This window comes from Lissotriton vulgaris, chromosome 7 (assembly GCF_964263255.1).
Source record: "Lissotriton vulgaris chromosome 7, aLisVul1.2, whole genome shotgun sequence".
Taxonomy (NCBI): domain Eukaryota; kingdom Metazoa; phylum Chordata; class Amphibia; order Caudata; family Salamandridae; genus Lissotriton; species Lissotriton vulgaris.
This window is the reverse complement of record NC_141695.1, coordinates 1,014,784,394-1,014,809,209: the sequence shown is the minus strand read 5'-3', so window position 1 is coordinate 1,014,809,209 and position 24,816 is coordinate 1,014,784,394. Positions and strand designations below refer to the sequence as shown.

Here is a 24,816-nt window from a genome sequence, read left to right as displayed (position 1 = left end):
CAGAGTATACATGCCCACAGTAAGAATAAGAACAGAGCTGAACATGAGTCGATATTGTTGAGCCTTATTTTCTCGTCCCTCCAAGGACCATTGGGCTTCTTATGTTAAACTATTGAATCAACAATAATTGCTTTTAGCAGAGATTTGAGGAAAGGCGTTTGACAAATACATGGTCCTATTAGAGGTATGCTCAGTGCAAGGGCGGCTCCTTCGTTGTGGCCGAGGAGCGTCGCCTCCTCTGCCGACAGCTAGTAGAGTCAACCAACAAAAATAACATGATAATAAAACATTTTTATTATAATTGTATTTGTTGTCCTACAGACTTGCCTAGAGGGAGGGGCGGGCCATTCATCCTGACGCTGCATCTGCAGCATCAGGGAGGGGGGTGAAGTGGTGGGTCCTGCCAAGTGGGCATGACATTTTGGCCGCCCCTCTGGGGACACCCAAGCTGTCATGCGCACTTAGCCTTTCTCCACCTAACTGTTGTGTACAGCTGAGTGGAGAAAGCAACACAGGCTCCCAGTCCATGTCTTAGCACCAAACCGAGGCACTCAGACCAATCCCGGCACTGCTCATATGCTGAGACTAGCATTCCCAGCATGTGAGCAGCGCTGGGATTGGGAGCTGGGAGCCTGTGCGGTGTGCAGCAGTACCTGGAGGTCCGGGAGGCGAGGATCGGGAGAAAGGCAGCGGCCATTGGAGTAGGTAAGTGTATTTTTATTTATATATATTTTTTCTTTAGTATGCAATCCCTCCCTCCCCCCATCCCATCAATTAGAATGCCAGCAACCGCTATTGGTTCAGTGAATCACTGTCTGCATAGTTGACAAGGTGGCACAATGTCCTTATTGACAACAACATAACCCCCTTGTGAACGACTATAATAGGACTTATTCTCTAAGCCTGCTTTGGAACTCATTATGCATCCTTATGTTGGCATGGCAAGTATCATTTGTTATGAAGCAGTTTCATATTTAATGCACTCATCAAAGGCATATTTGTTCTCTAGTAAGGTGTTTTTCACAATACTGTCTAGGTGGTACATTGCTAACCCAGTACAGGCTATCCTAACTTACAAAATTACTACAGGAGGACTAAATGTAGCTTTTCAACAGAAGATTAGAAATAGGCTGAGGGATGAGTTACTATATTCCGATGATGGACCAAATTCAAACTTTTCATGTAAAGGAAAGGAAATTAAAACGTTTGCATTAGTATTTCATGTTTGCAAGCTGCATGGATGTATATAGAATTATATAGTGACGTTTTTCAACGAGGGGTTCTGAGTGACATCAGAGAGACAAAGAAAGCAAAGCCTGACTCCTCTATGATGTCGCTCAGAACCCCGAGGTGAAAAACAGCTGGCAATTCACCTTTTACCATCTATAATCTTGCAAAAGAACTGTCCTGAAAATCATCTGCTCCTGCTTTCAATTGTTACGCAGAGACAGAGGAGTAGTGGGGAGCCATACAAAACATAGCCTCATCTCCTAGTTTCAAATTAAATAATAGACAAATGCCTCCTGCCACCCAATGCTTGTGCTTTCCATTCCCTCTGTTGCGGTAGCTGTGCAATGCTTTGACAGGTTCTCAGAGAGCCCGGCCAGAGCAGGTTAGAATTTCTTTATGACAGAGCAATAGTGGGTAACAAAATATGTTAACAACGGTTGCAGTGAGTTACTGGATTTGAATCTACTTATTCAGTGTTTGTGTATTTACCTTCTCCCCTTTGCCCTCATTTAGAGTGTTTGTTGTCAAAACCCACAAGGGAAGAATCAGAGTTATTTGTTGTTCACCTCATGCAATGCACTGCAAGTGGTGGGCACCAGCATCTATTATTTGGGCACCTCAACGGATTTTCATTACTAGTCTTAGACAAAGAGCCAGAGATGGGAATGTAGAAAAGAGAGATGAAAAAAAGAAGGGAGACAAAGAAAAACCGTAAAAAAGGGAGAAGCAGGGATGAAAAAGAACACTAAAAAAGTTAGATAAAAAGACGAACTACAAGGATGTGGAAGAAAGGCATGAGTAAAATCAAAATGAAATAGTCTTGGTAGGGGGCTCCTGAGAAAAACATTGCTCATCTGCACTTACAAAGTTAAACCCTGGAGGTTTTACGGATGGTAAGATAGAAAAAATGCAAACAATATATTGCAATTTAAATGCTTAAAGCTATTTACACCAAGATTGATTTGTCAACTTTATATATCACATGTTTCATGGAACTCTAAGCTAATTCCTTACCTTCTTCCTTTCATTTGCAGATTCTGTTATAGTGTTGCAAATTTAAAGTCACTGATGTCAGTTTATTTAACAATGTTTGTGGGCCTGCCTTGTAAAGCATATCTCTCTTTACTTATTGTAGGCACAATTATGCACATCTAGTCCTCAAAATTTCAAATTCTGATTTAGAGTCGGGGTCCATCCACCTTCGGCTCATCTAGTTCCCAACAGAATACTAGCTTTTGACCAAGTGATCCTGAGGGACGTTATGCAATTGATTGAGAGAAAGAAATATAGCAAGCACACATTACAAGAGATGAGAAACTCAGCTTAAAACCCATTAAAAGAAATACTAATGTAATCATAAAACCAGTGGATAAAAGGGGAGCCATTGTAATCCAGGATACTGCTGATTATGTAACAGAGAATATGACACAACTACAGGTGACAGGCAACTACAGAAAGATTCAGGGAGATCCCACAAAGGAGGGGATCAAGCTCATACATCAGATGACCACTAGGGGGCTCAATGAGGGATATCTTAGTGAATTAGAATGTGGTTATTTAAAAAAGAAAGAACTACAAGTCCCTACTATCTATCCCCTTCTGAAGGTACACAAAAACAAGGAGAGACAACCAGGGAGACCAATTGTGTCAGAGTGTGGATCAATTGTAGAACCAATGTGTTGTTATGTCGATTTGTTCCTCCAACCTTGGATGTCTAGGACGTGATCCTCCATTTGTGATACCATGGAAGTCAACCAACTGGTGGAAGGTCAACCCTTCGATAAAGGAAAACAGTTATTAGTGACATTGGATGTGGCCTACCCTATACCAGCATCCCGCAGAAGGAAGCCCTAGAGGTGGTCCATGATTTCATAGAACAGAGGGAGAGACCACACATTGTCCCTACCCAATTTATACTGAGTCTTCTTGGCATAGCAATGACTAAGAATTTCTCTGTATTTAGAAATTATTTTTTCTATCAGACAAAGTGTGTAGCCACGGGGCTGGGTTCGCTCCTGACATAGCTAATCTTTAGATGAACACATATGAGGACAGGTTTATATATAACATTGAAAAGACTTTTTCTGCCAACATCACCCTTTGGAAAAGATATATTGACGATGTCCTCATGATTTGGACAGAGGAATAGGATAGACTACAAGATTTTTGCACATGGTTGAATAATAGATCAGTGGACATACAATTCACCATGACATCTAGTCAGGAAAAAATTGACTTTCTAGATTTGAGGATTAAAGTAATCGAGAGTACCCTTTACACGAAACTCTTTAGGAGGCCCATGGAGCGGAACACATTACTCAGATATTCGAGCCATCACCCCCGAAATCTTCGGGACAACCTGCCATAAGGCCAGTTTCTGAGGCTCCGAAGATGACCAAAAGATGACCAGTAGAAAATGAACGACAGGGTAGTTTGTGTCGACCTTTGGAAACAGAAGCAATGAAATAAAAAAGGCCTTTAGAAGGCATTGGTCCCTGGTCACGTATGAAATTGGTACTACAGAACCGCCTATGTTTGCCTTCAAGAGGGGTAGAAACATCCATGATCATGTTGTCGACTCATATTTGATGAATGCACCTGTCCCAGAACTTAAGTTAGAACTCAGCTATGGTTAACACCTCTAGTGGGCCACTACAAGTGTGGCCATTGTAAGGCATGCAACCTGATGGTTGAGCAGAAGGACTTTTGCCATTCAGGGAAACATTTCTTACTCAAACATCACACTAACTGCAATTAAAAAGATGTTATTTACATTGTGAAGTGCCCTTGTAACAAGGTTTATGTAGGACAAACTAGGCAAAAAGTTAAAACCTGTATCCTGCCACATTCTTCACAGATACGTTGTATGGTACAAGGGGCACCTTTAGTTGAACATTACAACCACCTACAGCACCCAATAGACAGCTTGAAATGGTGGGTACTAGAACTGCAGAACACCAGAGGAGGAGACATCCATTCTAAACCTTCGTGAGTGCAAGTGGATACATCTACTTGACTTGGTTAACAAAGGGTTAAATGAATCAGGGCAGATATCGAGACAAGTTTCCATATTATGTAAGGGGTAGAACTCATGATAAAGCCATTTCCTGTTTCTTTTCCTATAACCTATGATATAATGTGCATGTGTTCTAATCTAACAAACTTGCCATGCCATAATGACAATGTTGCCTTAACCACGTAATACTTTTAGACCATTCAATGGTTGTGTTGTAACCTAACTGTGAATACAAGCAACTACATGCTACATTTTTTCAACTAAGATGTAAAGGGTTAAATGATACATGTATAAGATATGTCATATCTTGTGTTAGTTATGAGCTAAATAACCTACTTTAATATTTTGGTCATATTTAACAACCCTTGATTGATACACATAAAACATCATTCTTGCAGTCAATATTAATGCATTGTTGTATCACATGCATTCATGTGCGATTTAGATACATACTACAGACTTTTTGTGTATCCGAAATATTGTGGGTTTGCATACTATGCTATCCTCCTGTCGAAAGAATATTACTAATAATAACGATAACGGATTGCATTTAGATTTTGTTAATGATTTTTACAAGGTAGTTTTTGAAGCATCGCGTACTCTACACCTGGCTGTCATCATCGTAGAAGGTTTCTTTGGTTGCTCCGCAACCTTGAGGAACGTAATTGATGCCAAATGGTGGGTAATTGACGGCTTGCTTCCGGAAGTGCACGTTGACGCGGCGTCTCAGTGCTTAAATACCTACAATTTAGAGCGCGTCTTTCGTCACTTTCACAGAGACGGGGACAGTACGACCAAGCACTTCTGTTTTCTCAGCACGCTGGCGGTAAGCTTGCTTTTAACCTGCGAGTTACAAGTTAATGCTTCCAGATTACACTGGGAGTATTTTAACATGTTTAAAATCAGTCTGATTTAAAAAAAAAAATATTCTTTGCTTTTACACCAGGTACCTAGGAAGCACTTTGTGCTCCTAGAGTTTGGATGCCTATTCAAAAGTAACGCAATACAGAGGAAGCACACAATTGGCTCTTTTATGATTCTGAAGCAGATTTAAAGTTTTCATCCGCAAATTAAGGTAGGCAGTTTTCATAGAAATCCACCTTTTCACCAATTATACTTCCCATAGAGGCCACTTTATCTTGGCTATATATTGCGCATCATTGTAGGCGCTGGTTATTTCTCACAACGCAGGTTTTACCCAAAGAGAGGATGACACACGCATTTCGTCTTTCCTGAGAAATTGACATAGCAGGTGAGATGAACTCTGCAATGATCACTTTACACAATGGCTTTAGCATATCTAAACACACTGACATCTAGTATACTTTTTTCTTGCTATACAGGCTGTGCACCACTGTGCCTCTAGTCCTGATGAAGACCCTATGGTGATGCTCAACCATACTCGTTTTCTGGGGGTTGAAATGTTGACGTGATATGAACAAAGCGTACCAGGCCCAAATAAACATGTACATGACAGGATGAAAACTACAAGTCTTTTTAAAGGAAATTTACTACATTTGGGCGCAAAAGCACATTTCTGTACATATAAGTTAATTGTGTTGAATGCCTTTGATTGCCCATTGTGTTACCAGCTGAGTTGTTTATGAGGCACAGTCTGTGCTTTGTCTGGTTCGTTCACTATTTCTTTGATGTATTAGCACATACAGTATATGATTTTTTTTTTTTTTTGAAAACCTTTATTGTGCATGACAAGCTTACAAATACGGGCCTACAACCCTTCGGGCCGGCCACCACACAATATGAGCGCACGAATCAGGAGAGAGGTCTCCGGCAGGTCTCTGACATATCAAAAGCAAACAATTAAGGCATAAAATCCCAAGGAGACCGCCATGAGTAGGATGGAGGAAGGTTAATTTTATAATATAATGGGGTGTATAGCTGGAATATTGCAAGTATTGAGATCCGAAAGTCCGTGACGGGCCGTTGGCCAGCAGTAATCAAAGACACAGCGAGGTTTAGAAATAGCAGCTACAGGGAAACAAAGCAAGCTCAATTCCCATAACTGCAAACAATTCCCACCACTGCCAACCACCCATCCGCTACCACGAAAGTACGCACAAGTACAACTGAAGGAAGTCAGAGTCATAACATAGAAGGCACCATCCGCTATATCAACCCAAAAAAGAGGGGGAAGGGGGGAGAAGAAAAGAAGGATATTCAAGGAAAAGATGAAAAAACAGGGAAGAGAGAACGCGGCACCACGGCATACGCCCCATGTCGGACCCAGCACACAAAGAAAGAGCCTCGCCCATGGAATCAAAGTAAACAGGATACAGAAATGTGCAGGCAATAGCAATAGCATGGAGACTATATGTACTATACTGGCAAAAACCCCAGGAGGCATACATGCAGGCGCGGCGTCCAGGAAGAGAGATACGTAAGAGCCATAGAACCAAGTAAAAAAGAAAAAACGAAAATACAGACCCCACCCCACCCACACCACCCTGCACCCCTGCAGAAGGCTACGGCCTACCCCCTCAGCAGTGTGCCTGTCGCCCTAATCGGAACCCGAAATATAGAAGAGTCAGAAAGTAAGAAAGAACCATATAGACAAAAAGAAGAAAGGGGAAGGAAGAAAAAAGAACTAAGAACTAATGGGAGAGGAGACATACAATCAAAACGATCTGCTCCCACCACCCACCTGAGCACAGTTAGTACCCACGAGAAGAGGAAGTCACTTCAAAGTCAAATACCAGGAACATGAGGAGGAAGCGATCATACTTGTACAATCGAAAGCACACCATTTATCCATTGCACGAAGTAGCAGTCCGCCGATGCAAGTTATCTCAACCCTGTCCCCTTCTGTCCAGAGCCATAGACACAGAGTGTATGATGAACCAGAAGAGGACGGGCCAGTAGTGAAACGCAAGAACTCCAGGCCACGAGTCGCGGCACCAGTCATGGCGGCCTCGGATCGGACCAACAAGAAAAAGCGACAACAACAGCAGGCAGCACCAGCACCGTCCCGCTGACCAAGAAGGGACACTCGCCCCGCCAGGACAAGCAGCGGATCCCGGCTCAGCAGGGCGAGGCGAATAATCGCCGGGAGTCACGGCAAGGCAGGCCCGGACGGACCCCGGCCGGAGTCCCTCCATCATCTCCACTCCAGGGAAGCGCTCCTGTAGAAGCAGAGCAACGGGCATCCAGACCTCCAAACAAGCGACGGCCGTAGTATCATCAACCTCCGGAAAGGTCCATGCAGCACAGTTCAGCGGTTGGTCCGCACACGTGGGGGGCGGCTCAGCGAGCCCGTCAAGAAGTTCGTCATCCGGTCCAGCGGCGTTCAATATCATGGATTCACGCCAGGAACTCAAGGCAGCGAGGACGTCGCCAATTGTAGGATCACCCCTACAGTATTCAGCAAACGTGCCGTGCGACAGGCCAGTGTTCCCGTCAGCGACGGGTCTGAGATACAGAGCGCTGGCCGCCATCTTGTCGGCACGGCAAGGCCGCTGCAGACTCCAGCCCCGATCTGGTTGCCAGCGGGGTTCAGCGAAAGCCAGCCGGGGACAGTCAACCTCACCATCGATGTAGGGGAGCGGGCCACCAAAACATTGGGGGTAGCCGGCGCCTCCGGCCCATGGGTGCCGCCCGCCGAGTCCGGGCGGAGGGTTTCAAGATGGCCGGATAGGAGACAAAGGGGAGACGCATCTCCCATGCGGTCAACCCCCGTCCGTGGGATGCGGCGCCCCGCCACCAGGTCCCACCAGGTCCCGGACCACCAGACCGGACCCGGTCAGTCGCCACCGGTCCAACCGCACATTGGCCTCTTCGGTCGGCCCTTCTCCGCCACCAGGGGCCGGCGCTGGAAATCCGCTCCAGTCGGGAGCCGCAGGCAAGTCCAGGCCCGCCCGCCTCACAGGCTCCGAAGCGAACACGGGCACAGCTCAGGATCCGCCGCACCCAGGAGCATCCGGAGCAGATGGTAAGTATCAGCAATCCGTCACGTTTCCATATTCCATCGAATATGTCTTCTCGGGGCAGGATAAGGCACAGGATTAATAGAACAGGCGAGAAGGTTAACGGAGCCGAGCTACAACGCGGCCATCACGGTCGCAAGCTTGGCTCCTCCCCAGTATATGATTTTTAAATATATTGATTATTCTTATTCTTTCAGACAAATAGTTTTGTTGTCATTTCAAATGTCAGTCCGTAGTGTGTTTTTATGTATCATTAACTGATAGTCCCGAAAACATTTTGGGGACAAATTATTGTGGACATACTTTACTCACAGAAAGTAGTTACCCTTTTCGTGGCAGAACTGCTGCTTCTTCTTGATTCTGGCAGACAATGAAATTATTTTTATTATAAAACATGCTTCTGATAGAGAAGTCAAGATGTAATTCCATGTACCCAACGAGGCACGTTCACGCCCACCTCCTCAATGATTCAGGTGTCTCAAATTTCTCTTCATAACATTGTGGAGGCATAATAATGCTAGTCTCTTTCCCTGATGCTACCCTACCATTAGCTGATCAATGACAAACTGCATTGCAAGCATTAGCATAGCCAATAGCTTTAGCCAGCTATCTTTGAATGTTATTTTCTATACTTCCAAGATGCCACCATATTGTGTCTACATGTAAAATGAGAGCGAAGTCAGCAAAATCTTTCAAATGTTGGCAAAACCAACAGTGGGAGCAGTTGGCGGCAGTTCCTGGCCAATGAGAAAAAAGGTGCGGGAAGGGAGGCACAGAGACACCAAGCCACTGAAGTGTTCAGTGATGAGGAGTAGTAGAACCACAATAAATCAGTAGGGAGTAAGAGGAACTGAAGATGATTTGTGGGGGTTGGATAGTGTGGGCTGATGAGAGAGATAAATTTGGGGTAGGGAAAAAAGCAGAGAGAGTGTGCAATGTAATTGAAGTCTCTGAACAAAAATGTGTTTGTGCAGGGATAATAAATTAACAAGGCACTCATAATTGTGGCTTAAGTGTGTTGACATATTTTGTGTTTCTACAATAAATCACACAACATTTCCAGCTTTGGAAGAATACTGTCACAGGTATAAAACTCCAAAGTTACTTGTGATCAAAGAAGCCTACTTCGAAATGAATCAGTCTTGTTGAAGCTAACTCTAAAGAGGGCAGATGTTCAGGTTATGCTAAGTTATCTCGATTTGTAGCATGCAAACTCACCCAAGGAGTTATATTAGTGCGGTGAAAAGAAGCAAGTCCAGAAGAGAGAAAATCAGAATCAATGGCTTTACAGAGTTTTTCCTCAATATCGACACTCAGTAGATCATATGAAGGGAGAGAGGGAGCTTGTTCCAGTTAAATGTGGCCAAGAAGCAAAAAGAGCAGTCTACAAACCTGAAGATTCTGAAATGAGGGGAAACAGAGGCCAACATCAGAAAGGACAGGGAGATGAGAAGAGTGATGAAAAATGACCATAGAGGATAAGCCTCAGGGTCCAGAGCCATAATGTGCTTGATGAATAAGAAAAAGTAATTTGACAAGGACTTTCTGAAAACTGGGAGCCAATGTAGGATCTGAGAAGAGGTGCACTCGGGGTATGTACATGGAGATTAAATATACGTTTGGCAGGAGAGTTCTGAATACATTTTAGTCTCCTAATTATATAAGCAGGACTGTAGAAATAGAGAGGTTTGTTGTAGGCCAGGTTACAAATTATTAGATCTTGGATTACTAATTTACAAATTACAGGCAGTAGCCATGGAAGCACTTTGTGAAGCTTTTTGAGAATGCCAAGACAGGTGGTCGCTACAGAGGTAACTTGGTTGGCCATGGACAGATTAGTGTCTAGATCATACCAAGTTTTTTGGCCTGTGAGGTAAGCAAAGGTGCCTAAACCTTGGCCCACCACCTTCCACGCGACAAATTGTATTATTGCCACATAAAATGACTTTGGTTTTCTATACGTTGAGATTTAGGCAGTGGTGGCTCATCCACACTGCTATGTGTTCCATGCAGAACAGGATGTTGGCAAAAGTGGAAGTCATTTTAACAGAGATGACGATTATGAGCTGCTTTTTGTCAGCATAAAAGATGATCTCAAAGCCATAGGTCCTGACAATGTTTGCAAGGGTTGCGACATATACGCCGAGCAGGGTGGGCACAGAGAAGATCCTTGGGGGGCCCCACAGTCCACTCATGAAAAATTGGAGGTAAATGTATGAGGCACACTGATTAGGATCTGGTGCAATGGACTATCCATGTGAGTGCAGGAAGGCAGATAACACTGTCATGAAAGCGATTCAAAAGGATGGTGTGTGAGACAGAATAGAGGGTTTATTACAGGTCAAGAAGGGTGAGGGCAGTAGGGTCTCCTTGACGCACAAGGTGGCAGATATCACCTATAGCAGCGGGGGGGGGGGGAGGGGGGCAGTGTGCATGCTGTCAGCTGCTCTGAACCCCGACTGAGAGGGGTCCAGGAGGACATTGCTTCCATTTTAATGATGAAGAAAGGAAAAGAGATAATTGGAAGGATTATCACAGCACATGTCACTGAATTAACATCATGGTTATAAATAAAGAAAGGCTAAGTTGACAGCTCAGTCAAGGATACAATCCGTGTGTACATATCGATTTATAAAAAATATGATCAGTCATGTTTTTCTTATGGTTTACATGAAGAAAGAATCCGGAAACAGGCCCTTCTTGGAGGTTGGGTGAGATGTCCCAGCTACCTCTAATCCCTGATCTTGCTCACCCGCACACACAGTGGTGGTTAAACATGCCCACTCGCACTCTTCTAACATGGCATCTCACTAGCACTCTTCTAACATGGCATCTCACTCGCACTCTTCTAACATGGCATCTCACTCGCACTCTTCTAACATGGCATCTCACTAGCACTCTTCTAACATGGCATCTCACTCGCACTCTTCTAACATGGCATCTCACTCGCACTCTTCTAACATGGCATCTCACTCGCACTCTTCTAACATGGCATCTCACTCGCACTCCTCTAATATGGCATCTCACTCGCACTCTTCTAACATGGCATCTCACTCGCACTCTTCTAATATGGCATCTCCTCGCACTCTTCTAACATGGCATCTCACAAGCACTCTTCTAACATGGCATCTCACTCGCACTCTTCTAACATGGCATCTCACTCGCACTCTTCTAACATGGCATCTCACTCGCACTCTTCTAACATGGCATCTCACTCGCACTCTTCTAACATGGCATCTCACTCGCACTCCTCTAATATGGCATCTCACTCGCACTCTTCTAACATGGCGTCTCACTCGCACTCTTCTAATATGGCATCTCCCTCGCACTCTTCTAACATGGCATCTCACTCGCACTCTTCTAATATGGCATCTCCCTCGCACTCTTCTAATATGGCATCTCACAAGCACTCTTCTAACATGGCATCTCACTCGCACTCTTCTAATATGGCATCTCCTCGCACTCTTCTAACATGGCATCTCACAAGCACTCTTCTAACATGGCATCTCACTCGCACTCTTCTAACATGGCATCTCCTCGCACTCTTCTAACATGGCATCTCACTCGCACTCTTCTAACATGGCATCTCACTCGCACTCCTCTAATATGGCATCTCACTCGCACTCTTCTAACATGGCATCTCACTAGCACTCTTCTAACATGGCATCTCACTAGCACTCTTCTAACATGGCATCTCACTCGCACTCTTCTAACATGGCATCTCACTCGCACTCTTCTAACATGGCATCTCACTCGCACTCTTCTAACATGGCATCTCACTCGCACTCCTCTAATATGGCATCTCACTCGCACTCTTCTAACATGGCATCTCACTAGCACTCTTCTAACATGGCATCTCACTCGCACTCTTCTAACATGGCATCTCACTCGCACTCTTCTAACATGGCATCTCACTCGCACTCTTCTAACATGGCATCTCACTCGCACTCTTCTAACATGGCATCTCACTCGCACTCTTCTAACATGGCATCTCACTCGCACTCCTCTAATATGGCATCTCACTCGCACTCTTCTAATATGGCATCTCCCTCGCACTCTTCTAACATGGCATCTCCCTCGCACTCTTCTAACATGGCATCTCACTCGCACTCTTCTAACATGGCATCTCACTCGCACTCCTCTAATATGGCATCTCACTCGCACTCTTCTAACATGGCATCTCACTAGCACTCTTCTAACATGGCATCTCACTCGCACTCTTCTAACATGGCATCTCACTCGCACTCTTCTAACATGGCATCTCACTCGCACTCTTCTAACATGGCATCTCACTCGCACTCTTCTAACATGGCATCTCACTCGCACTCTTCTAACATGGCATCTCACTCGCACTCCTCTAATATGGCATCTCACTCGCACTCTTCTAATATGGCATCTCCCTCGCACTCTTCTAACATGGCATCTCACTCGCACTCTTCTAACATGGCATCTCTCACTTGCACTCTTCTAACATGGCATCTCTCACTTGCACTCTTCTAACATGGCATCTCCTCGCACTCTTCTGACAGGGCATCTCCTCGCACTCTTCTAACATGGCATCTCCTCGCACTCTTCTGACAGGGCATCTCCTCGCACTCTTCTAACATGGCATCTCACTCGCACTCTTCTAACATGGCATCTCCTCGCACTCTTCTGACAGGGCATCTCCTCGCACTCTTCTAATATGGCATCTCACTCGCACTCTTCTAACATGGCACCTCACTCGCACTCTTCTAACATGGCATCTCCTCGCACTCTTCTGACAGGGCATCTCACTCGCACTCCTCTAATATGGCATCTCACTCGCACTCTTCTAATATGGCATCTCCCTCGCACTCTTCTAACATGGCATCTCCCTCGCACTCTTCTAACATGGCATCTCACTCGCACTCTTCTAACATGGCACCTCACTCGCACTCTTCTAACATGGCATCTCCTCGCACTCTTCTGACAGGGCATCTCACTCGCACTCCTCTAATATGGCATCTCACTCGCACTCTTCTAATATGGCATCTCCCTCGCACTCTTCTAACATGGCATCTCCCTCGCACTCTTCTAACATGGCATCTCACTCGCACTCTTCTAACATGGCATCTCACTCGCACTCTTCTAACATGGCATCTCCTCGCACTCTTCTGACAGGGCATCTCACTCGCACTCCTCTAATATGGCATCTCACTCGCACTCTTCTAATATGGCATCTCCCTCGCACTCTTCTAACATGGCATCTCCCTCGCACTCTTCTAACATGGCATCTCACTCGCACTCTTCTAACATGGCACCTCACTCGCACTCTTCTAACATGGCATCTCCTCGCACTCTTCTAACATGGCATCTCACTCGCACTCCTCTAATATGGCATCTCACTCGCACTCTTCTAACATGGCATCTCACTAGCACTCTTCTAACATGGCATCTCACTCGCACTCTTCTAACATGGCATCTCACTCGCACTCTTCTAACATGGCATCTCACTCGCACTCTTCTAACATGGCATCTCACTCGCACTCTTCTAACATGGCATCTCACTCGCACTCTTCTAACATGGCATCTCACTCGCACTCCTCTAATATGGCATCTCACTCGCACTCTTCTAATATGGCATCTCCCTCGCACTCTTCTAACATGGCATCTCCCTCGCACTCTTCTAACATGGCATCTCACTCGCACTCTTCTAACATGGCATCTCACTCGCACTCCTCTAATATGGCATCTCACTCGCACTCTTCTAACATGGCATCTCACTAGCACTCTTCTAACATGGCATCTCACTCGCACTCTTCTAACATGGCATCACACTCGCACTCTTCTAACATGGCATCTCACTCGCACTCTTCTAACATGGCATCTCACTCGCACTCTTCTAACATGGCATCTCACTCGCACTCTTCTAACATGGCATCTCACTCGCACTCCTCTAATATGGCATCTCACTCGCACTCTTCTAATATGGCATCTCCCTCGCACTCTTCTAACATGGCATCTCACTCGCACTCTTCTAACATGGCATCTCTCACTTGCACTCTTCTAACATGGCATCTCTCACTTGCACTCTTCTAACATGGCATCTCCTCGCACTCTTCTGACAGGGCATCTCCTCGCACTCTTCTAACATGGCATCTCCTCGCACTCTTCTGACAGGGCATCTCCTCGCACTCTTCTAACATGGCATCTCACTCGCACTCTTCTAACATGGCATCTCCTCGCACTCTTCTGACAGGGCATCTCCTCGCACTCTTCTAATATGGCATCTCACTCGCACTCTTCTAACATGGCACCTCACTCGCACTCTTCTAACATGGCATCTCCTCGCACTCTTCTGACAGGGCATCTCCTCGCACTCTTCTAATATGGCATCTCCCTCCCACTCTTCTAACATGGCATCTCACTCGCACTCTTCTAATATGGCATCTCCCTCGCACTCTTCTAACATGGCATCTTACATTTGCAGTGGTAACTTACATGGCATGATCAGAAATCAGACCCTCTTACCTCCTTATTGATATATCCATCCTTGTTTATATCATAGAGGTTAAATGTCCACCGCAGCTTCTCGTGAACTGTTCCTCTCAGCAAAATCGAAAGAGCAGCGACAAAATTCTGTTTACAGGGGAAAAACGAGAACTGACTTAACACAAACATTTAGGCACCTTCAAGAGGATGACAGTAAAATATTTTTTTCAGATTTGAGCACTCGGGCTATTAGATGTATAACAACTAACGTTGCAGTATTTGTCACAATCTTGCTGTTCATTTGAATTACACTACACCTAAAAAACATAATTAGGATTAAAATATAAAAATATATGGATTATGCTAACTGTCTGGAATCTAATTCATAGATGAACGACGCAATAACTTTGGTCCAGGAACAGGTAATACAAGGAAGCAACAAACTAAAAGGATAAACTGTGTATAGTATTTTCAGATTAGGCAGGAGGGGAGAATTGAGTTGTGCGCAGTGGGGGAGATGGAATGTCTTGGGGAGAGCAGTGTCTGAGCTCATAGAAAGCCTAAACCATTGAACCTTCAAAAGGAAACGTGTTTTCTCCGAGATTCCCATGGCTCACCTTTGTTCGCTTGGATCAAAATGTAAGGATGAATGTAGGAGAATATGAAAGTACTACATGTTCAGCAATACATCACACAATAATACAGCTAAGACATATAAAAAAACATACTTAGTACTAACAAGTCAGTTAAAGAGACAAAAATATTATAGGAAAAATGTCACAAATTTTCACTTACGTCACAAAGCAAATCAGGTAGTCAGAATGCATTATAATGAAACACCCCCCCAACAGTTCACTTTAATCATATTGGAAATGCAAAAATGTACCCGACCCACTAGCAGGAACATTTTTCCTCTAGACTTGGGCACTTTTCTTGAGTGAAAATGACTGACGAGGAATTCATAATGTCAGATAAGTTGAATGGGCTGCTTCACGGAACCTACAAACCTGCCAAGTTATTAAGCTTGGAAAGAATGGGAAAGCTGAGCCACCCAAGATTGAGTTTTTGGCGGGGACGGGGGAGATCTGGCAGGTTGCCCCAGGTTCCCCAATCATAGCGTTTTAAAAAGTAAAGTTTTTTAGTACTTTTTGGTAGCAGTGCTGTCTCTCACCGTCTGTGTTTAGTGCACATGTACAGTGCAAAAGGTGTATGGCATGAGCCACGCATGGTTCACACCACTCAGGTACAACTAACACAGGATTTTCCTAAGGACCACTGTCAAGGTCTGAGTCATATGGAAATTGATGGAAGTTGATGTTTCTCTAACAAGGCACCACCAGGATAAAATAATGACAAGGGCTCTGGTGAACAGATCTTCTCTATGGCACTCCCAACAAGATGCAAATGCACAATCACTGTTTTGATATGTATCCTGCTATGATTATGATTGATTCAGCACCTAAGTCAATATGCACTGAGGCCATTTGCCCTTTTTTCAAGGTTCAGACCGAAACATACCATTTGCAATCAGTGTCTCTCCTTATGCCCACAGTTTATGTGCACCTTCCTCCCGATTATGCTTCTCTCTATCCAGCTACGATTCAAACGCATATACTTAGCAAACATTTTTAACAACTGCGCAATTGTGTGGCATCTTATTCGGATTCACGGCAAAGCTCACACGGGCTTCTCCTGCATCGTCTCTCCTCACTGAACACCCCAATGCATTACCAATATGTGCATGTATTGCTTTACTTTCAGGGATCCTAGAGTGTGGTACTGAGTGATTCCCACTGGCTCTTGACATGAATAAGCCTGAACATCCTGCTGAAGCTCAGCTGGCCTGCACTAGTGCTGCTGCAGACCTTACCTTGCGGCAGCCGTCAGCCAGCCAGAGGGATCAGATGAGGAGACAGTTCCTTGTAAATCCCTCTATTCCTCATCTGACAAGGGAAACTGAACTTCAAGGACAGATGACACTGAATAGAGACTCATGACTCACCATTATGTTCATGGCTATTGACTGTGTCATGTGTTGTGGAATAACACTGGGTTCAGTAGTCAGCAGGGTTCTTCCTGTAAGACCTGAATGGTCTCGGACAAACTTATTTGTACATTTGAGGACCGATTCATAAAGGGTCTTTGCACTTGTGGTGGGGGCCCGCACTCGTGCCGGACCGACGTACTGCAGTTACCCATTGCGGAGGCCCCTGCCATGAGTGAGCGGTCTTTGCCACGAGTGCAGAGGACCTTTGTGAATAGGCCCTTTTACTATGCGGCCGACAACATTTTCCCTATCCATCATCTTGCACCTGCTGTTGTGATGAGCTGTTGACCTTAAGCCTCCTGGGCCACTGGGTAACAAGATAGAGTGACTGATCTTCACTAACCTTAATCCATTAGATTGGCATACCTCCCTTATTACAGTAAAAACAAACCAGAACTAATTTCTTTTGTATTGCACATGCTTCTGTGTGTTTTAGATGTTCTTGAGCTTCCAGGATCTTTAACCTTAAATGTAACTGGCACGCTATCAAGTGAACATTTTGGTAGAAAGATTGTTTTTGCAGTGTCCTCACTGCTCCTAGGTATTGTTCTTAAATGTTTGATTACAAACACCGTTATCTGTGTCTTACTGATGTTGACGTGGTGCCTTTTTTTATTCTGTGTGTTTTCCAAGCTTTGCAAACATTATTTAGTTTGCATAGCCATAGTCCCTTGTTTTCCTGTTATACTGCAGCATTACCATGATCACTGACTGTTGGGTGTTTTGTCATTGATACTTGTCTGATTTCACTTCCTACACATATTAAGATATTATTAAAATGGTGTGTTAGCACAAAATTCTTGGTGGACATTGCCATCTTTAATGCAACTGTGATAATTGTGTTTTGCTGTAACTAGTTACACACTACTACACCTCCCCTTGAGCTAGGTCTTGAATGCTTGTCTGGACGTACCCTGGAACATCACGGAGTTTTGGATCTAGCTCCTGACGCTTTGGTTTATAGGAATCTCTGGCATGCTCCCTTTTAAGGAGCTGTGTGGGCCCTACACGTTTGCGTGATCAAGATGAACCATGGCAAGTGTTATTTTGGTGGGACCTTGGGGGAAGGACGAAGGGAGAGTAACGCTGAGCTTGTGAAATCTTGAGTTATATTAGCTGAAAAAACAATAAAGGTAGGTTTTTGTTTAAAAACTGTGAATAGGCCAGCAACATGGCCGGGTAGCTGTGCCGAACGACAGCTCCGTCAGCCCCAAGGTAATCCTGTCTATAATCCTGCCCTTCAGAAGCCATCAAACAACTGCAAGGGGTGTTTTGTGTCCCCCAACCTACAGCAGCTGCAATAGAGGGGCCGAGAGGAGATCCCCGGCAGGAGAGAACCTCCAAATGTTGTCGAGCGAAAACGGAGCACGGCTGCTTAAGATGGCGGCGGCCTATGAGAGCTGAGCACCGCCGATTTCAGAGATGCCTGACGAGACGTGAGGAAATGAATCAAAGGTGTGCGAGTCTGAAGCTCCCCTGAAACTAGACACTAGCTGAGACCCGGTAGAGCGGGCTGCCAAATCGACCTCTCGGACCTGTGAAGCTGAGGTGAGCCTAACCGCGACCATCTCCTGGGCCTTGGTGGGATGTACGACGTGAGGCCGTGAGGACGACAAAGAAATCAACTGAGTGCCGGAGAGGGAGAACGAACAGCGCCACCGGAGAGAGGCAGCGTGAGGCCTCTGGCTGTCACAGGACACTCCTCTACCGTGATCATGTAGACAGGCCCTGGCCACTGACCCTCGCTGCATCGAGGAGATCAATGCCATCCCAGAGACAACAAGCAGGTGAGGGGGACTGTATGACTGCTGAGCGGTCAGGCAGCAACGAATACACAAAGGACCAGGAGCTGTGCGCTAAGCACCCATCACCCCTGCTGGGAGCGAGCCATAACGGGAGTTGGCGACGGAACACATCACGATCGGGGAGAGACAGGTGGGGAGCTCCCGGGACGCCTTCTCCCCCTTTCCATCTCCTTGGCAGTTATACCCAGGGCTAAGTCGGTAGCACACACCATCGGGAATCTGAGAGGTGACTCCGAGACAAGGGAGCCAACAACCCACGGGCTATATTACTAAGGAGACAATAGTACACCTAAAGAAAATGGCTGAGGCACTAATACAGTGAATGGTGGGCCGGAGCCACTCCTACACAGTGAGACTCCCCTTGACTGTGACCTGAGGGCAAGAGCCACAGAGAGGAAGGTGAATATGCAGTGGAGAAGGGCATTAATTTCCTCTACCATCAGTGAAACAAGCAGACACTGCACACCTCTGAGGTGATGCTGCTGCACCATGATTTGTGCCAAGTATCGGAGAGAGTGACCCAAGCAGAAAATAGGATTGCCAAAGTGGAGGATGTGTCCCACACTCTGTGCAAGGAAGTTATGGGGCTGGCGGCCTCGCTGAAAGAGGTGGCCTGGAGAGTGGACGACGCAAAAAATAGGCCCTGTAGGAATAACCTCCGCTTCATTGGATTTCCAGAGGGGACAGACTGGGGACATTTTTTAATGACGTGGCTCAAAGATTCCCTCACGAAGGTGCAGTTATCACCCTGTTTTATAATCGAGTGAGCCCACAGGATGCCAAGTTTCCGGCCGCCGCCTGGTGTCCCCGAGAGACCCTGAATTGGCCACTTCCTACACTTTCAAGATCATGATTTAATACTCCGGGAGCTGATGCAAAGGAAGGAAAACAGACATGCCAATGCACGAATAATGGTGTTCCTTGAATATTCCTGTATCGTGCAAAAGCAAAGGCGAAGCTTTGATGCAGTCAAGGCAAGATTGAGAACTCTTGAGATCCAATACATGCTGCTCTTAGCAGCAAAACTTAAAGTAATCTTCCAGGGCACCACAACTTTTTTTCAGACCCAAGAGAAGGCATGGGCCTGGATTGAGGAGCATCCCACCCCGAGATGTCGACTGGACTCAACGGGGATGCCCCAGGCAGGCAAACCAGAGAGGGCAGGTTCCGGGAGAGCCAGAGGGACAGCGTGGGAACACCTTTTCGCCCCAAACTGACCGTAGACCAAAGGACACAGAATTCGAAGTCCGAGGAAGAAACTTCATGAGGAAACATTGGACAGAAACAGCACAGAATCCAAGCTCGAGTAGCCTCCGAGCCATCGGAAAGAGAGTATTTGGTGGATGCGGATAGTGATCCCCCACTTCTTAGAGACATCCACCAGATCTAAGATCCGGGCCCAGGCTCGACAATCCTGGACATCCAGTGGCAGCAACAATCCAAACGTGGCTTAGAAGGCTGAGATACAGGAGCTAGATGGCCACAGAGAGACAGTAAAACACTACCAAGGGCCCACTAGACACTATATCATTCAGCCCAAGATTCTGTGGGACCAATAGTAGACCCAATGTTCATGATTTGTAGTTTATTGTTTTGGGGGAGGGGGAGAGAGACAGTTTTACCTGTGCTGCAGTTGTCATGTTGATGAGTTCGGGGGTGGCGTGGGTAGTGGAAGAGTGTAGGGTGGGGGGTTCATGTTGAGAGAAGAAATATGTCAAGATATGACTTGGGGAAATGAGACGTTCTTTTCAAAAATGACCAAATGGATGCAGAGGGCAGGGAGGGGAGTGGCTGTAGCTGTAACGGAACACACCAGAATGGTCATGAAAAACATACAAATCAGTGCTGGGTGAGAGAAACTACACAATACGGAGGTGGAACGTCAACGGGTGAGGAAATAAAATTAAAAGAGGGCTGGAAACTAGATACATTAAAGGACTTGAACCCAATATTGTCCTCTTACAAGAGACGCACTTAATAGACACACACTGTTCCTTCCTAGGAAGGCGACAATACACCACACTTGCGCACGTAGGATTCTCCATGGGATCGAGAGGGGCGCCATACTATTTAAAAAAATCACACCACTTTCATGTTACCAAAACATGGACAGATCCAAATAGTACATTTGTGGCGGTACAAGGGGGCATGGAGCAGAAGAGAGCTCATGTTGATTAGTGTTTATGCACCCCCATGGCTACAACAGCAAACACTAGACAAAGTAGCTGGGATACTTTTGGAGTCTTGACCCTCTACACACTTTAATGATATCACAAATCCACATATGGACCGTACACATGTAAATCCCGGGACATGCGGTCCCGCTCACTTGGCCCAATTCCAGGACACGCTTGTTTTGATTGACCTCTGGTGTCGACACCATCCAAATGATTACTCTTACTCCTGCTTTTCAGGCACCCATAGGGTATTCTCTAGACTGGACTTCCTCTTTGCCCGAGCGGGAGAGGTGGCAACAGTGGAAAGAGTAGAATATTTGGCGAGGGGCATATCTGACCACTCACCTCTCTGGCTAACAGTGGGAGGGAGAGCAAGTGAACACAGACCGGAGTGGAGACTAAATGCCTTGCCTTATAGGATAGAGAGGTTGCCATGAAATATGAACTGACTGTCCGCGCCGCGACCGCGCCTAGCGCCAGAATCCCTGGTCCACGCAATGCCCAGCCCTCCCGCATCACTTACGACGCCTCCACCCTCATAGCCCTTAACCCCGGCCGCCACCCCAACTGCGCCCAAGCCGCTCCTGGACTCACCCATGGACCCTTCTCCTGCTACTCCTGCAAGTTCGGCGGCACCAAGAACAACTCCTCATCCACTAACACCAAACAGAGATCTGACACCAACTACCTAAAATGCATCCTGCTCAACACTCGCTCAGTCCACAGACACGCCATCGACCTCTGGAACCTACTAGACACCATCTCTCCCGACGTCGCCTTCCTAACAGAAACATGGATGAACGCCTCATCAGCCCCAGACATCACCATTGCCATCCCGGAAGGATACAAGATCATCCGTAAGGACCGCACCGACCAAACTGGAGAAGGCATCGCCATCGTCCATAAGAACTCCATCCGCATCTCTACCAGCTCAGACGTCAACCTTGCCAGCGCCGAACACCTTCACTTCCAGATCCACACCGACCCCAAGACCACACTCAGAGGCACCCTCCTCTACCGACCTTCAGGATCCCGCTCACAATTCAGTGACGACATCACCGACTTTATCACCCCACACGCCCTCCCCTCCGAGGAATACATTCTACTGGGAGACCTCAACTTTCACCTGGAAAATAGCAATGACATCAACGCCACCACCCTTTTGGACAATCTCGCCAACCTCGGACTCAAACAACTTGTTAATACCCCCACCCACATCGCAGGTCACACACTCGACCCTATCTTCTCCTCCAGCAAACATATCTCCTTCAGTCACACCACAACTCTACACTGGACAGACCACAGCTGCGTTCACTTTACCTACAATAAGACCACAACTCACAACCTCCCTCAACCTACTCTACGAAGAAACTGGAACAAAATCACCATCGACCAGATCTCCTCATCGCTGCTTCAAAACCCCCTTGTCCACTCCTCAAACCCCGACCAAGCAGCCACTAACCTCACCCAATGGCTATCCAACAGCGCCGACATCCTAGCACCGTTGAAAAAACGTCAAACCAAACTAGGCAGCAAAAACGCCTCCTGGTTCAACGATGATCTTAAGAAATCTAAGAAACTCTGTCGCTCCCTCGAGAAGGCCTGGAAAAAAGACCCAAACACCAGCACCAGGGACGCCTTCAAAAACGCCACCCGCATACACCACCAACTGATCCGGACTGCCAAGAAAGCCGCATTCAAAGACCGACTAGATAACAACGCCCACAACAGCAAGGAATTATTCAACATCGTCAAAGAATTTACCAACCCCTCAGCCAACTCCAACGACATCACCCCCTCTCAAGCCCTCTGCGACTCCCTAGCTTCCTTCTTCCACAACAAAATCGCAGACATCCACAACAGCTTCGACAACCAACCCGGAGACCAACCAACCCAACCTTCGGCCGTACCTTCACCCCCCCTGAACATCCTTAATGACTGGAACCCAATCTCCACTGAGGACACCATCCGCCTGATGAACTCCATCCACTCAGGATCCCCCACAGACCCTTGCCCTCACCACATCTTCAACAAAGCAGACTCCATCATAGCACCACACCTCCGAGACGTCATCAACTGCTCCCTCAACTCCGCCACCTTCCCAGAAAGCTGGAAACACGCCGAACTCAGCGCCCTTCTGAAAAAACCCACAGCTGACCCCACCGAACTCAAAAACTACCGACCCATCTCGCTCCTACCATTCCCGGCCAAAGTCATCGAGAAAGCAGTCAACAACCAGCTCGCCTCCTTCCTCGAAACCAACAAATCCCTCGACCCCTCACAGTCCGGATTCCGAGCCAAACACAGCACGGAGACCGCCCTCATCGCCGCAACAGACGACATTCGAACTCTACTGGACAATGGAGACACAGTCGCCCTCATCCTCCTCGACCTCTCCGCAGCCTTCGACACAGTCTGCCATAGCACCCTTCTACAGCGCCTCAGAAACATCGGAATCCAAGGAAAAACACTGGAATGGATCACCTTGTTCCTCACCGGAAGAACCTAGAGAGTCCGCCTCCCACCATTCAAGTCAGAGGCCACTGAAGTCATCTGCGGCGTACCACAAGGATCCTCACTCAGCCCCACCCTCTTCAACGTATACATGAGCCCCCTCGCAGCCATCGCACGCCAACACAACCTCAACATCATCTCCTACGCAGATGACACCCAACTGATCCTCTCACTCACCAAAGACCCTAATACCGCCAAAACCAACCTACATGAAGGAATGAAAGAAGTAGCCGAATGGATGAAGCATAGCCGTCTAAAACTTAACTCAGATAAAACAGAAGTCCTTATCTTAGGAAACTCCCCCTCCGCCTGGGATGACTCCTGGTGGCCAGAGGCTCTTGGAAAAGCACCCATCCCGACGGAACACGCACGGAACCTGGGCGTCATCTTAGACTCCTCACTCTCGATGTCCAGACAGGTCAGCGCCGTCTCATCATCTTGCTTCAACATTCTTCGCATGCTCAAAAAAACATTTCGCTGGATCCCCACCGAAACCAGAAAAACGGTCACCCATGCACTGGTTACAAGCCGCCTAGACTACGGAAACACCCTATACGCCTGTACCACCGCAAAACTCCAGAAAAAACTCCAACGCATCCAGAACGCATCAGCCAGACTCATACTTGACATCCCACGTAAAGGCCACATCTCCAGTCACCTGAAAAAACTCCACTGGCTCCCCGCCAATAAGAGGATTACTTTCCGCCTCCTAACCCACGCACACAAAGCACTTTACGAACTCGGACCCAACTGCCTCAACACACGACTTTCCTTCTACACCCCCCCTGCCAGCTACGTTCCTCCAACCAAGCCCTTGCTACCGTACCTCGCATCAATAAAACCACCATGGGAGGTAGATCCTTCTCCTACCTGGCTGCTAAAACCTGGAACTCACTCCCCACTCACCTTCATCTCACTCAGAACCATCTAGCATTCAGAAAGCAACTTAAAACTTGGATATTTGACAAGTAATCCCCCCACCCTTCCTCAAGCGCCTTGAGACCCTATGGGTATGTAGCGTGCTATATAAATCCATTTGACTTGACTTGACTGACTTAGAACTGTACTTTAGAGAGAACAAGGGCACCGTGACATCAGCGGTCATTCTATGGGAGGCGTTTAAGACAGAGGAATGGGATAGAGTGAAAAACATCATAGCCCACAACAAGAGAAAGGAGACTCGAGAGATTGAGACTGGAGTGCAGGCTGTTGGAAAAAGAAAGGCACATTGGTCCCGAGGCTGACCAGCATACACTCCGACAGATGGAGTTAAAACTGGGGGAAATCAAGACACTGGTAAACCAAGAAGTGAAAGCTGAACTTCAGGCCACTCAACATTGATTATACAAGGCGGGTGATAGAGCTGGGACGCTCCTGGCCTGGCTAGAAAGGAGAGATAGGAGAAATGGGTGGCTGTCAACAATGACCAGGACGAGGCCTACACCACACCCCAAGGCATAATGGGTGCCTTTTCCCGCTACTACACAGAATTGTACAGGGACAGGCCACCTAGCCGGCGATACACAAATTAGTGGTTACTTGGAGGCAATAGATATTCCCACACTCTCTCGGGAGGACCGAGACATGCGAGACAAAGAGCTGACCCTTGAGAAAGTGAGTGGTAGACAGAAAT

General features: G+C 46.6%; 1 protein-coding gene across 1 annotated transcript in view; it reads right to left on the bottom strand.

Annotated features, from left to right (window-relative positions):
• KCNIP1 (potassium voltage-gated channel interacting protein 1) overlaps positions 1-24,816 on the bottom strand; it is a 1,655,018-nt gene that overhangs the window by 30,672 nt on the left and 1,599,530 nt on the right. The window contains exon 6 of the mRNA XM_086931430.1: positions 14,680-14,787. Within this exon, the coding sequence (XP_086787556.1) occupies positions 14,680-14,787 (108 nt within the window). The remainder of the gene's footprint in view (positions 1-14,679; positions 14,788-24,816) is intronic.